This window comes from Malaclemys terrapin, chromosome 1 (genome assembly GCF_027887155.1).
Source record: "Malaclemys terrapin pileata isolate rMalTer1 chromosome 1, rMalTer1.hap1, whole genome shotgun sequence".
NCBI classification, from domain to species: Eukaryota; Metazoa; Chordata; order Testudines; family Emydidae; genus Malaclemys; species Malaclemys terrapin.
Genome location: NC_071505.1, coordinates 332,773,661 through 332,788,341, shown reverse-complemented (window position 1 = coordinate 332,788,341; position 14,681 = coordinate 332,773,661). Strand labels below are relative to the sequence as shown.

The 14,681-nt window shown below is 40.9% G+C and overlaps 1 protein-coding gene across 14 annotated transcripts in view; it reads right to left on the bottom strand.

The window, feature by feature from the left end:
• Window positions 1-1,125: 1,125 nt before the first annotated feature.
• Window positions 1,126-14,681, bottom strand: part of DLG2 (discs large MAGUK scaffold protein 2) — a 1,481,925-nt gene continuing 1,468,369 nt past the window's right edge. For all 14 annotated transcript variants that reach the window (XM_054015731.1, XM_054015732.1, XM_054015733.1 and 11 more), the window contains 3 exons: window positions 14,065-14,174; window positions 8,656-8,747; window positions 1,126-6,326 (listed from right to left, as the gene is read on the bottom strand). In XM_054015731.1, the coding sequence (XP_053871706.1) occupies window positions 6,220-6,326; window positions 8,656-8,747; window positions 14,065-14,174 (309 nt within the window). In that variant the 3' untranslated portion in view covers window positions 1,126-6,219. The remainder of the gene's footprint in view (window positions 6,327-8,655; window positions 8,748-14,064; window positions 14,175-14,681) is intronic.

Sequence of the window (14,681 nt, the reverse complement as noted above, 5' to 3'; positions counted from 1 at the left end):
AGAAATCACTGAAGTCAATGGACTTCACATGGGCCCAAAGGTCCATCTGCAAAGTTGGAGGACCAGGGCCAATGTTACATGCCAGTTAGTACAATGCAGAAGAATAGAAGCGTATGTTCCACTAAGCCAACATTTCAGTTAAAAGTCTGGTGTGTGAATTAAACAAAAGAAAATATTTAGTCTGCTGGTCACATAATGCCCATGTGAGCCTAGAAATATAGCACAACTCCTTAAAGAAACATACACCAAGAAATCACACACATACATTGACTGTACCCAATAAATGTCAAAGGCAGAGAGCATAGGAAAATGGCATTTCTCCCCATGATTTAATATTCCATACAGTACATCTGAAGCCTCTTCTCTCTCAATGAAAGGGGCCGGTGCAGCAGGAAGAGGGTTATTGTGATTAACAGGAGTGTTGTATGTGAAGTTTGGGAGGTAACTATCCCTCTCTGTTCGGCTCTGGTGAGCCTCAACAAGAGGACTATGTCCAATTCTGGGTGCCACACTTAAAGACCGATGTGGTCAGATTGGAGGGAACTATAGGAGCGCAGCAAAAATGCTAAAGGGGCTAGAAAACAGGGTCGGTGAGGAACGATTTAAAAAAAAAAGTCGACATGTTTAAACTTTAGAAAAGACTGAGGGGAACCTGATATAAAGAAGACAACGATTGATTAGTTGGACAAGTGGTAATGGGCTTCTTCTGCAGCAAGGGAGATTTAGGTACGACATTAGGGAAAGTCTTTCTAACTAGAAGGATAGTTAAGTACTGGAACAGGTTACCAAGGGTGGTTGTGGACTCACCATCATGGGTGTTTTTTATCAACAAGTTAGTCAGACACCTGTCACGGATGGTCTAGGCATACCTGAGCTGTCTATGTGTATGTATGGGGGAGGGGGTCTGGACTAGATGACCTCTCGAGGGCCTTTCCAGACTTCATTTCTATAATGCCTCTTTGGTATCACTGCTCACTGCCAGAATTGTGTTTATCCTAACAGTTTGGCTTGTGTAATAAATCTGAACATGTCTCAACAAAAATTAAATGCATACACATTCCCTTTTACTATTTCACCTTAAGGAAAAAAAAGACAAATTATGCCTTGTGAAGGAGCCATTTGCTATAAAGTGTAAAAATGCTTTAATATTAATATTTTATAATAAAATTCATGACATATTTATAAACACTCTATCAAGCATTTACAACTGAACCACAACTGAGAGCTTGTAATGGAATAAATAAGCAAGGACACAACTAGTATGAAATAATATACATCTCAATTTTTATAATTGTGTGTGCTTTATTCTTTACACGAATGGCATGGAGGCGTAGAATATTTACACTTAACAGGACTGTTAGCTGTATAGTGTACTTTGTTCAGATTCTGATTATCCCCAACTATAGCTGGCTTGAGAAACATCCTGTCAAGCAGACACACAGCATCAAGTATCAAACAAAAGCAGTCTGCGTACAGCCTGTTGCCGCTCAAAAGTTTAGACCAGCCAGTTCAAACTTAGGAAACAAGTCCAGAAATTAAGATAATTAAAAGTTCATTATTCCACTGGGGGAGGTCAACAGTGTCATTTGTTTAGATGTCTCCTGCTATTTGGCGAGTGATGTACCCCACCCTCTCAAATGCTGTCTTATGTCAGGCCTGTGTGGTTAGTCTGAGCCAGACCAACAGGTCAGGGAACTGAATAAGTGTGAGGCAGAGAGGTAGAATCTGGCTCCCAGTGGTGTAGTCTTCTGCACCCAATAGCTCCTGTCACACTCAATAGGAGCTTTTGTGTGCTGAACCCTTTTGAAAATCCACCTGCTGTTGCGGGCCGAGACAATGGTCATTTTATTCTGTGCATACAGCACCTCGCATAGTGGGGCCCGACGCCTACGCACTATCCCAATACAAATATTAAGTCATAGCAGTAGTAATAATTGATCCAGGTGGGAGCTTAGCACTTTTAAAAATCTGGACCAAACTGTGAGTGCTGAGGAGTTTGGAAAAATCTAGCCCTTAATGTTATGGAGAATAGACTGTTGGTTCCTAAATACAGGCTAACATGAGGGGAACTATTATATGTAGCTACAGGTGAAATAAATGGGATGAGCGCCACTCAAGTCAATGGAGCAACAATGCTGTACACCAGCTGAGGCTCCAGCCCCACCCCCTACCAGCTTCTGAGTAGAATTTAGATTGTGTTGCTGTCAGTGTTGATAATGGTTTGCACCCCATAATATATTTCAAGGGAACTGTTCCTCTTCTTATGTAGTGCTAAGCAGTTATTAATGCTGCGCTAGTTGACTAGATGCTGTGGTATCATTTTTGATGGGACTGGAAAATAGGTTTACTTCATTAAGAAATGGTCTCAAGTGCATGAAAACAGTCACCAGCTAAAACTCATGCATACAATTGCGAAGAGGCTGTTTAAGAGAAAAAATCCCCATTCAACATTGTGACTGATGCAAGACCTCCTTTTGTGAGTGGGGGTGGGGGGGAACATGGTATGGCTTTAACTCTGAGGCTGTAAAAAGAGGACAGAGCCTTTGTTCTGGAATGCTTTTTCTACAAATATTTACACACATGGTCACTCACTGAATAATCCTTTTGTGGACTTAAAAAGCAAAAAAACCCAGCCCCCGACACCCCCCCCACTCACTTGACTGACTTTTGCTAAGCATTTGCAATGAAAGTGTAACACACCATCAAACGCTCCATAGAAAAATAAGATAACTAGCTGAGAAGGTGTTCACTAACTAGGTCACTAGGACACATAGCTAGAGATGGCTCATCATTATTATTAGCTCAGATTCAGCATTGCTTTCCAGAGTGAGGATTTGAAAGCCCAGTGCAAGGGAGAGATTTAACCCTGACTTTTCTTTCACGGGATGACTTCTAGGGCCCTGTCCACACTGGCTCATCAAGCCATGCTAACTACTAACACAGTTACATTACATATTATTTATTTTCGAGCGCGCCTTTAATATAAGTGGTTACAAAGTGCTAGTGTAGACAAGGGGCCTCTTTACCTGGTGAAAAGGGGAATTAAGGTGGAAAGAGAGGCTCTTGCATTGGGTAGTTAGACCACCAGAGCGTAAGTTCATTGAGCCCCAGTAGCACGTACTAAGAGAGGCCAGTGCATGGAAGATGATTTATGGGGAGGAGAAATAAATAGGTTGCAATATTGCACATCTGTACAAAGATAGCAAGATGTCAGTGTGATTGTTCATGGATGGACAATAAGCCATGATATTTTTGGTTCAACTTAGACCCTGTGGTGCTACACATTGTGCCAGAACATGAGAAATAGCACCAGTGATGTGATCTGGCACTTTTCCTAAAGGGTCCAGTATTTGCATGTTGTCTCTTAGACACCTGCCAGTTTTTTATATAGACAGAGAGAGAGCTGCTAATGTTTACTGGGTATTAGCACCAATATGGTCTGAGGCGCCAAACTGATTTTTTTTTTTTTTTGCACCAGATGTAACTGAGTTAACTTCATATTTCTCTTCTCTCTGCCACCCAATGCAACTTTGAATGGCTGCATTAAAAAAATGAACTGCAGCACTAAGTATGCTGTAACATGAAACGCAAAACATCAAGACACAAAACAAATGGAGGTATAAACCCTACAGGAAATAAGACCTCTCATTGCTGCTGTTGGTGATTTTTTTTTAAATATATATATGTTTTATTTAAAAAATATAAGAAGTGCAATGGCAACTCTAAATTGGAAGCACAAACAACAGACAGGAAAAAATAAATAATGTACCACAGTAACCAAAGACTGATGGAAAAATTGATTGTACTCAGCCATAGTGTTACTGTTCACCGTAAAGCACAGCACATGACAAAACAGAACATTTACTAATAGGATAGTATCGTAAAAGGTCGCATGCTGAACTAAGAAACAAAGAAGCAGATGTGGTTGCTTAAAAACGGAGTTGAAAATTAGAATGGAGTTCCTGCTTTAGGATACTTGGTTATCAGTTCAGGTGGGCTCGGGCCGGACCTGAGACAATAGTACTTTGTCAGCATGGAAAAATCCATGACTTCCAGGGATCTAGGATTTCTTCCTGTGGATTTCTGCATAATTATCCAGAATCTAAGCTTGCTTTCTTTCTTTTTAAATGTCTAGCCCTTCTGGTGATGGAGATAGTTTAGAAACTCTACTGATATTCTGTCTTTGAATCTGTGCTGGGCAGGCAGAAAAAAAATAACAATAAAGAAGCATGAACTTCTCACATCCATTTTAATACAGCGTTAACCATGAGGCCTAATGATCGCTACAGTACCCATATTGTTAACCCTGTCACTGCTGATGGCTGTCTTATAAACATCCAGCTAATCAGCCTATTTACTGAGCGTGGCTGCATGTACCTGTCATATCAGTACAGCATAGAGACATAAGTCTGAAAGCTTTGACTAGACAAGTAATTGAATATTCTATCGGTAACTCGGTAACTGAAATGTTTGCCCTTAAAATGTCATTACACATTAGGATCGAAGTAGCCATCAGCTAAAAAGTGTTGGACTCCTGCAGTATTTTCTGGGTTTTCTATAAAACGTGGTCCTGCAGCAGCAAAGGCAGTTCATCTATTTGTAACTATCCTCCAGATGTGGTACAGCGAAATCTGTATCAGTATATGAAATAAGGACCAAGTGAAACAGCAAGCAAGAACTCCCCCCCTCACCCATATACCCCAAGCTGAAATTCCACAGATTTTCCCCAAATTCCCGACAAATGTCCATTGCCCCAGTCAGGTGAAAACCCCTGTTGACTGTGAAATGAAATGATGACACAAGTGAGTCAGTGGCCTGCCGGCAAAAAGGACTAAATGCTTCCGGCATTTCACTTACAGCATAAGGAATGATTATAAAATGTTTTCCAGTGAAGATTATGGCTCCCTTCAAGAGAGAAAATAATACACTGCATTCAAGTCACTGACATTTTGCCTCCGAAAAATCATCTGTTTCAATTTAAAGATGCATCATCCTAGTATTTCCAAAACAATAACAACAACAAAAACTCTGTAGGGTAGTCAATTTGAGTTCTTTCCACAGGAATTTATCATGATTAAATAAAAGGAGAGAGAGGATTAAGTTGAAAAAAAAAAAGCAAATTGCCATCTAAAATGTAAGAAATTATACGGTTTGTTAATATTATTAGATAATTTGTTGCAAAAAGGGATAGTGCAACTTGAAGGTCCTCTTTACATTTTACAGCCAGACCAGGGTGCAAATATTTAAACTTTCAATTAATTAATCTTTACAAAATATCTCACAAAACATTTTTCACCTATAGAAATTAGTTTCTATACATCAATATATTTTAATTTTTTATAAATTATTCCATCATTAAGTGCCTTCTATCTGTATAAATGATAAAATAGACAATCCAAAATTTTAAAGCTTTTCCCAGTTGTATCCCTCCTTGTCAGTTTGAGTGGGTATGTGTGGGACGTGACATGCTTCTGTTCTCTTCCCAACACCAAATACCATTGAAATAAACTACAGGGGGTTATTTCCTGATATAATAGTGTGTCCAAAGGGGAAAAAGAAATGCTTGACTTGGTTTTGGAAATCAAAACATGTGCATAGTTACCAAAGTCAAGGTGTACCAACTACTGATGTGCAATGACAAGCTTAGCACCCAATCCAACGTCAATGGGAATCTTTCCATTAACTTCAATAGGAGTTGGAACAGGTTCTATGGGCTCAATCCAACAAGGTGCACGTGGCCCTGATCCATCAAAACACTTAAGCACATGCTTAGTCCCACTGACTTCAATGGGACAACCCACAGGTGTATGGACCGGGGTCAAGTGTTCAGCCCTTGCAGGCTCAAGCCCTGTGCAAGGTTCAGGAGCTGGGAAACTTCTCTTTAAACTGATCAACACACTGAGCTCAGCCACTGAAATCGTTCAGGAGGTCCATGTGGATGCAGTAGGTGGCTGAGGGTCCCCATGTCAAAAGTTTATACCTACAACTGGTGTTTTGCGCACACAGCAGATTTGCTTTGTATGGTAAAAGTCTTTTTGTTCCTACCCTTTTGACCCATCACTGTCCTTCATGGCTTCAAACACTTTGTGTTGTACATTCATAAAAATTCACATTGACTGCAAGAACATAAATGCAACAAAAACAGGAAAGCCTCAAAATAGCATAGTGTAGTTTTCTTCTAAATATTCTTCCGTCATAATCAGAGGTGCAGTGGCTAATTTATAACTTTTCCTTTGAAGGAATCCAGATGAAAGGCCCAGATTGTTCTTCAATTACAAGTTTGCATTGATTATATATTTCTTCTAAGCTTTCTCCTTGGACAATAGCTGCAATATGAAAACAATTCATTTTTAATTGGTACGGTCTACAGCAGCAGTTGTCAGCACAGTTTCAATATTAACATAGCAGTTGATAAAACTGGAAGAACTAATAATAATGCACATGAACTGTGCAGTGTCGGGAAAGCCATGCACCCTGCAGATCCCAAATGAGTCCAGTACAATGGTGATCCACCATAACAAAGATCCTTTGCCATTGCTTATTGTAAGAGCATTAGCCTGGGCTCACCTTCGCTGTGGCAGAGAAATGCATATGTCACCTTGTTGTGCCAGCCTGAAAACCTGCCTCCCAATAAGAATTCACTTCCAAAGGCGGGCAGGATGTGGGATTTCCGTTGCGGGAAGTCGAGCTTTGCATTTTGCCAACGGACTCCCTAGGAGCCCTGCCAGTGGAGGCTGTAGCAGGGCTACACAGTCCGTCTTCTGCCTGACCTGGTTGTGGCCCACCCTTCCTGAACTAGTCACTGCCCGCTTTTCTAACCAACCTGGGAGCCCAGCTTTCCGTGGCCATGACTGCATCCTGGCAGACCAGACCCTCATGGTGGCCATGGAATTAGCCCACACCTTTCACTAATGCAAGATTTTCACTGCTGTAAGATTTTGTGGGTGACCCCAGGGATAAGGCAAAAGCTGAACTGAAATGTAGGTCACCATTATATGTGTTCACTAAAACGTTCCTATAGTCTGGGGAAAATGAAAACATTAGAAAATTAGTAGAGTGGCTCTTCAGAACATAACGAACCAGGTAGAAACTGTGCAAAGGGCAGCTGGAGATACTTTTTTGTGCAAATATGTTCAATCAGAGCTGGTAAAAAGATGGCCTGAGTTTTTCGTAATTTTCGTGTGAAAACTTCATCCCTTTATTCACTGCAATCTGCTATTTCATCAAAATATTTTGTGCAGCGCTGCGTTCAGTTGCTACAAGACATATAGTACATAATTTTGTAGTGTTTGGCCGTCTTTAGAATATAAAAATATAAATGTCTCCTTGCTTTGTCTGTAACTAATTAGTTACCCAGGGTCCGTACACTGGCCCCCTTTCAAGAACAACTCTGTATTGCCAGTGTTTTGTTGTAGCCCAAAAAACAGTCTAGATGTATTTATATTTAACCCTTCAACTTGACACAGAAGAACATGCTTCCTTTATTGCCAGAAAGAGGTGTTCTGTGTTTTCCTTTCAGCACACACAACACTATGTTTTGAAAGGTTGTTTCCTGAATGAAATGTTGTGCTTTCTGAAGTTCTAGGGCTGGCATTTTTTGTGCTCAGTTTTACTGCATACGTTGCAATGCTACTAGGCTATCCATAAACCACAGCGCACATTGGATAAAAGCCTGGGCCCATTTCAGTCAAAGGAATAACTCCCATTGACTTGGCCAGGATTTCATCCAGTATTGGCAAGCTAGTGGTAAAGTATTCTAACCAGCTCCCAGCTGTAACACCTCAGTTGTGTAGTTCTGGCAACGGTTACAGTGAAATGAGATTATTTTATTTTCCCCACAAAGATTAGACTTTGGGCCATGTTCATGTCATGTATAAGTGGGTACCACTTTAGTGAAGTTGCATCTGCTTTTGCTAACAGTGAGTTTGGTCTCATATTATTTCATATTTTATATAATGAAGAGATCATTTGCCAAAGGGAGAAAATGATCCTCTTGGGAAATGAATTTCAAAAGTGCCCGGCTCGGCTCCCACTGCAGTTAATGGAGGCGTGTGGTCTCTGCACCTCTGAAAATCGGTTCTCTTGTATTTAGCTGCCTGAATATGGATTTAGGTCCTAACTTTAAGGCAACTGAGTCTGAAAGCATTGACCTATCATCTGCTTTCCATTCTTCCATGGTAGACCTGCAAAATTATTTACAAATTATTTGCTCTTTAAAAATCCTTTTGAGGTCAATATATTGTTCATAATGGTAAAGGCAAATGCAGAAGTCCAGCAGGATGAAATTCTGTGCTGATCAGTGCAAGTACCCGATGCTAGGACCTGCCAAGTGAATCGCAGAATTCCTGCTGACTTTAATGGGAGCAGGATTGGGACAATCAGTCCCTGTCATGCATCACTGAAGTCACTAGGAGTTTTGTCACTGACTTCAACAGGCACAGAATTCACTTCATACATATGCATTGATATACAGGAACTGCATTCAACTCCCATTGACTTCAATGGGAACTGATACTACTCAATATCGGGTCTTTACTGTGGCACACTATATACATGTACCATTCATTCTTTCAAGCTAGAGACAGAGCTGACTCCAGCTGCTTTGTGGTCATGGATTGAATCCTTGGGGACAGGTGTTTTGAAGTGACTTCATACCTGTAAAATATTCTCCAAATTCTTGTTCTAATTTAAGTGCTCGCTCGTAGGTTTTCTTGGCTTGTTCCTCTGTAAGACGTTTATTCATTTCCCTAGAAATATATTTTTAAATATTAGTTAAAAGTAATTAACAAATCGAGCCCTTTATTGAATCTGAATTAAAAAAAGATTGGAAGTCTTTCTAAAAGGTAAACTGTAATTCAACCAGAAATTATTGGTCTTGAGACAAGAATTACGGGGTGGAATTCTTTGGCCCATGTTGTGCAGGAGGTCTGACTAGATGATTGTCATGGTTCCTTCAGGCCTCACAATTTATGCATCAATGAAAACTTAACCTTCTGCAGTGAGACAGCATGGAGATGCAAGAGAGGGGTGACCATGTCTCATCCTAGTGCATGATGGGAGCACAGAGAGGCCAGGGGCAGAGTGAGGGTGAGGTGATGGCAGCAATAGCAGTACAGGAGAGACTGCTGAAGGAGGGCTGTCCCTTAATGCCATGGGAGGCTTTTAAAGCGCTAGAACAGGGTGTAGGCTGTGTGGATCCTAAGATTACAATGGGTGTAGCTCCTGTGCAAAACTCCTCCCACATTACTGTACATCTGTTATATGTACAGGGACCTTCTTACAGTGGAACTCACTCCACCACTCGTTTTGTTGTAACTGGAATTTCAATTTGCATATTAATTTGGGAACTTTCATTCTATTTTCCAATAGACAGAATTTCATCGAGTGGCGTTCACTTTAAGTAGGTTCCACTGTGCGTGTGTGTAGGCACACGCATTAGTGTATGAGAAGGAGCGTGTGTAGATATTTCTTAGGCAGACACAGATATCTTAACATCAAGAACAAGAGAAAAATCATAGGGACAAACAAGGGAAATCCCAGACATCTCTGGATTTATAGACTCTCCTTGCAAATGAGAGCAAATGATTCTCCCTTTTTCCATGGTGAAGATACAGCTGTGATAATGTAGCAGCTTAACAGAAAAATCTCTAGCTCCCAAATAGCAGGTATTACCTGTAAAGGCCTGACTGGTAACATTTATATTGTGCCACTGAGGCACAGCCGTCCTTTGGGCGCAGTGTGGAGATGCACCATCCTACCACAGCTTGGCAAAGAATTTGCCTCTGGATGACGCAATCCCTCCCTAAGATTGCCAGCCTGATTTGTACCCGTGTGCCTCTGAATATGCAGGGATTGCTCTTTTTCCTGGCCCCCGCACCTTCCCTCATCCCCCACAGCCCACTTACGCGAAGGCTAAGGACCATCTGGTACTAAGTCCAGCCAATTTCTTTCCTCCCCACCTCTTCAAAAACAAAACCCGAGGAAATGTAATGCAAACCCCCCTCTGTTAACGTGAGTTGAAGCAGACAGTCAAAATCTCAGCCAGCCACGAGAAACAAAAACTTGACAGTTCCAACAGAAAAGGTAGCTTGATGATGTTCCACATTGGTAGTATTTTCTGTTCCTGTTTTTTCTAGTTAAAGGAATAGCTTCTGTAATACCATTTGTATTGTAAAATGTAGACCATAAATGTACTGAATACCAGTAACATTCTTGTATTGCACTCGTTTTACCATTTGATGGGAGTAGCTAAGATTACTGGGACACCACTTAATTACTGCAAAGAGTCCTGTGGCACCTTATAGACTAACAGACATATTGGAGCATGAGCTTTTGTGGGTGAATACCCACTTTGTCAGGGATCGGGGTGGCGGACGGCGCTGGGCGGGTCTCTGCCCCGGGAAAAAGGGGGCACTGCTTATAAGGAGGCAGCAGTCTGGAGGGACTTTAATGAAGCCTCGGATGGATGGAGTCTGCCCTTCCTCCTCCTCTTCTTCCAGGCCCCAGCTGAGATTAGGGCCCCATTGTGCTAGGCATGCCACTGATACATAGCAAAACAGTTCCTACCCCCGAAGAGGTTGTAATCGAAACAGACAAAGGAAGGGAGAGGAAACAAACAAACTAGCCTAAGGTCCATGGTAAAGCCAGGAATCAATCCCAGGTCTCCTAGGTCCCAGGGCAGGGCAGTGCACCACCCACTACACCAGGCTGCCCTGGTGTTTTGCATCTGATGAAGTGGGTATTCACCCACGAAAGCTCATGCTCCAATACGTCTGTTAGTCTATAAGGTGCCACAGGACTCTTTGCTGTTTTTACAGATCCAGACTAATCCGGCTACCCCTCTGATACTTGAGACTTAATTACTGTAATTTTATGTACATGTACAGCTGTTAATACTGTGTATTGTGGCCCAGAAAGAACAATGTCCATGTTGATTTAGGGCTTTGTGTACACCAGAAGATGTCCAAAGTCTTAACAATAAAATACAGACCTACTTTGCTTTACCTTTTCTATAACATGGTTCCTTATTTTTCAGAAGAGCAGGGAACTTTGTCAAGGTAACATAGGAAAACAAGCTCACACCATATTATAAAAGGAAGCATCCTGTATTCCACACAAACCTCATTTAATGTTCTGCACTGAAACCACATGAATATGTGGCAATGGACTGTATATGGCATGGCATGTGATGCATGTAGGAAATTATGTGCATGATGATGCATAAAGAATGATCCATGAGTGCATGACAGCATGCATTAGTTACAGTTGACCTACCCCTTAGTTTCTTTCATCAGGGACAGAAACTGCCTGCTGAAAAATGCTGTATATATATATATCATGGGTAGTTAAAGCTACAAAAATGTATTTCTATAAATGTCTCTAAAGTTGGCTGTTTGTATAACTGAATGTGTAACCCCATGGATGTTGCTTCAGCAATCACACAATGTTTGTAGCAACTTCTCTGTAAAATACAGTATTCCTTACTTTGGTTCCATCATTCCAGAGGGTAGATTTATAGAGTATAGGAGAGGGAAGGTTTATTTGAAAGCATATGTCAGTCATTTATGGGTTATATTAATAGGTTTGGAATTAGTATATGTAAATCTGTCTCATAGTACTAAGTTTGCAACATTACCATTCAATGGAAGGATTGCTATCTACCAAAATCTTCAGGCTGGACTCTCACTCATGCTAAGGCCTTTTTACTGTACTAGCAGTGGAAGACCCTTTAGATATTGCCAGAGTGATGTAAAGGAGCCCTAGGCCTGGTCTACACTAGGGGGGAGATCGATCTAAGTTACGCAACTTCAGCTACGTGAATAACGTAGCTGAAGTCGACGTACTTAGAACTACTTACCGAGGTGTCTTCACTACGGTGAATCGACTGCTGCTGCTCCCCCGTCGACTCCGCCTGTGCCTCTCGCTGAGCTGCGGTACAGGCGTCGACGGGAGAGCGCTCGGGGATCGATTTATCGTGTCTAGACTAGACGCGATAAATCGATCCCTGCTGGATCCATTGCTGCCTGCCGATCCGGCCGGTAGTGAAGACGTACCCTTAGTGTAAATGAAAATCGAGCCCTTCAGTTTTATTTAATCATTTCAGTGACAAGTCATTTTTATGGTTTTGTGTTTGTTCTCATCGGCAATTTTTTGTCGGGTGTGGTTTATTTGGTTATTATATTGATGTTGAACTTGTTTGCGTGACAGGGAGTCTTGTTAAGTGTAGTTAAATCTTATGTCTGGTCTATGCACAGTTTATTGTATTGGTATAGCTACCGGTATTTTGGCTATGGATGTAATTTTTTACTGAAATCATTATACCTGTACAATTAATAATGTGGACACAGTAATAGTGGTATGAAGGTGCCTTATTATGCCCCTTCCTGTACTGGTATATGGCACTTTTATACCTGTATAACTGCATCTGCACTAAGGGTGTGTGTGTACTGACGTAACTATGCTGGAGTAGTTAAAGTGGTACAACTTGTGTGTGCAGACAAGCCTTAGCTGTATTACTTGTCATTAGAAACCTTAGATTACTAAGGCCATGCCTACATGGCGACACTCAGGGAAGTTAATGTAAATCAACTAAAGTTAAAGCATGTTAAACCCCCCACATGGCTGCTCTAATAATCTTCCTTGGAGGATTAAGCCCACTTTACTCCAGAGTGAGAACAGCTGCTTGGAAGGTTTAACCCTGCATTTTAACTCCTGCACATTGACTTCACACCTTTAGTTGATTTGCCTTAACTTTCCTGTCCCCTTGTAAAAAAGCCCTGTGACCTAGTCATTTCACTACAGTACAGTTCAGTAACGTGGGTAACTTAGGGTGACCAGACAGCAAATGTGAAAAATCGGGACGGGGTTGGGGGGTAATAGGAGCCTATATAAGAAAAAGACCCAAAAATTGGGACTGTCCCTATAAAATTGGGACATCTGGTCACCCTAGAGTAACTTTCCTGGGTAAGCAGTTCAGTGTTGTGCCATTATCCTCTTGACATTGGCCTCAGAAAGAATTGTATTAACTATGTTGAGAGGTTTTTATTCATATTGGAAACTAACTGTTGGTGATGGTTCCTTAGGAAGACACATATTAAAGAGATGACTTCCCTCGTGTTGGCTGCATGGGAAAGCATGGAATTTGTACATGTTCAAATAATTTGGAGTGTCTGAATTCTATACATTTCCTATTCTTTTTAGGAATTTTTTAGTCTTATTCTGTTTGCATAACATACTCATATAAACCATGCTTCAAGGACCCTAGTTGTTGTTCTTACAAAAGCTTGACATTCTAGTTAAAAGCTCCTTCTGCAGAGAATTTCTGAAATAAGACATTCAAAGATCTATAAAAGCCTCTTATTCCAGAAGCAAAAAATAATGGATTTCACATTGTTTGTCCCTGTAGTACTGTCTGCACTGATGAGATTTGGCTGAAAGCTTTTTTTACTCTAATGAAAGTAAAAAATAGCCTCCCTATATTTTTGATACATATCCTTAAAGAAACTGCCCAAAACTTAGTATTGCTTGGGATATCAATAATAGGATATCAATCATAAGGCTTTGCAGGTATATAGTGCTCTTCCTCCACTGAGCTCTTCTTACGCTGGGTAGGTATTCTTATACCAAACAAATCAAACCTTTACATTATCTCCACCTCTGCTTTTCTAATTGTGTTGAATCTTGTATGTGTCTTTTCTGTGGACTGTATGCTCATCAGACAAGGGACCATCTTTATTTTTGTGTATTGTACAGCACCAGACGCAGTGTCAGCGCTAAATAAATAATGAAAACAGTTTACAGATGCGGAAAACCCAGAGCATTTAAGTCACTTCCCAAAAAATCAAACGGTGAGTGGACACAGGCTATAGGTTGTCTGACTTCCATTCTCAAACAACTAGGTAATGCTGACTGGTTATTTATTGTGTAAATGAAAATAAGTTCTTTAGTATTCCAGATTTGTTTGGTTTTCCTGACTTTGGAGAACAGGCAAAATGCTAACATGAGATCTTTGCTGTGCCTTCTGAGACAGGAGTCCAAAACTAGCCTAGAAGATTATATACTTACATTAGTGGTTCCAATGATTTAGGTTTAATGAAGATAGCAATGGGATAGAGTTGTGCAGCTTGTAACCGTTTAATAGCATTTCCTGATACATCAAGTATACAGTGCTTGCCCTGTTGGAAACAGATGAGGCTGTGTTTATTTCTGCAGCGTTTATTGCAAATCAACCAAAAGAAAGGAAGGAATCCTAAAATGCAGTGTTCCAGAAAACAAACATTACTAACTCACCAAGAGAAGGCTAGGCTCCAAGGCACTTACTCGGCTGTTTACTTCCACAATATTTCTTTTGCTTTGATGCCAGTAAAAGAAATAAATTGAAGATGTGGAAAACAACGTTATCAGTTTTGGAGGATCAACTAGGATGAACTTAAAGATGGGAGGGGGGGATTTTATGTGGACATCAGCAAATCTTGTTCCTAAGAATAACAGCATGCCCTTGTACTTGAGGTACAGAGCAGGAAGTCAGGAGATCTGGGGGGTCAGTTCCTGGTTCTGACACAGACTTCCTGTGTGACCTTGAGCAAGTCACTTCACCTCTTTGTGCCTCATTTTACATATCTGTAAAATGGGGCTAATAATACTTACCTACCTCTCAGGGGTGTCTGTAAGGCTACAATTAT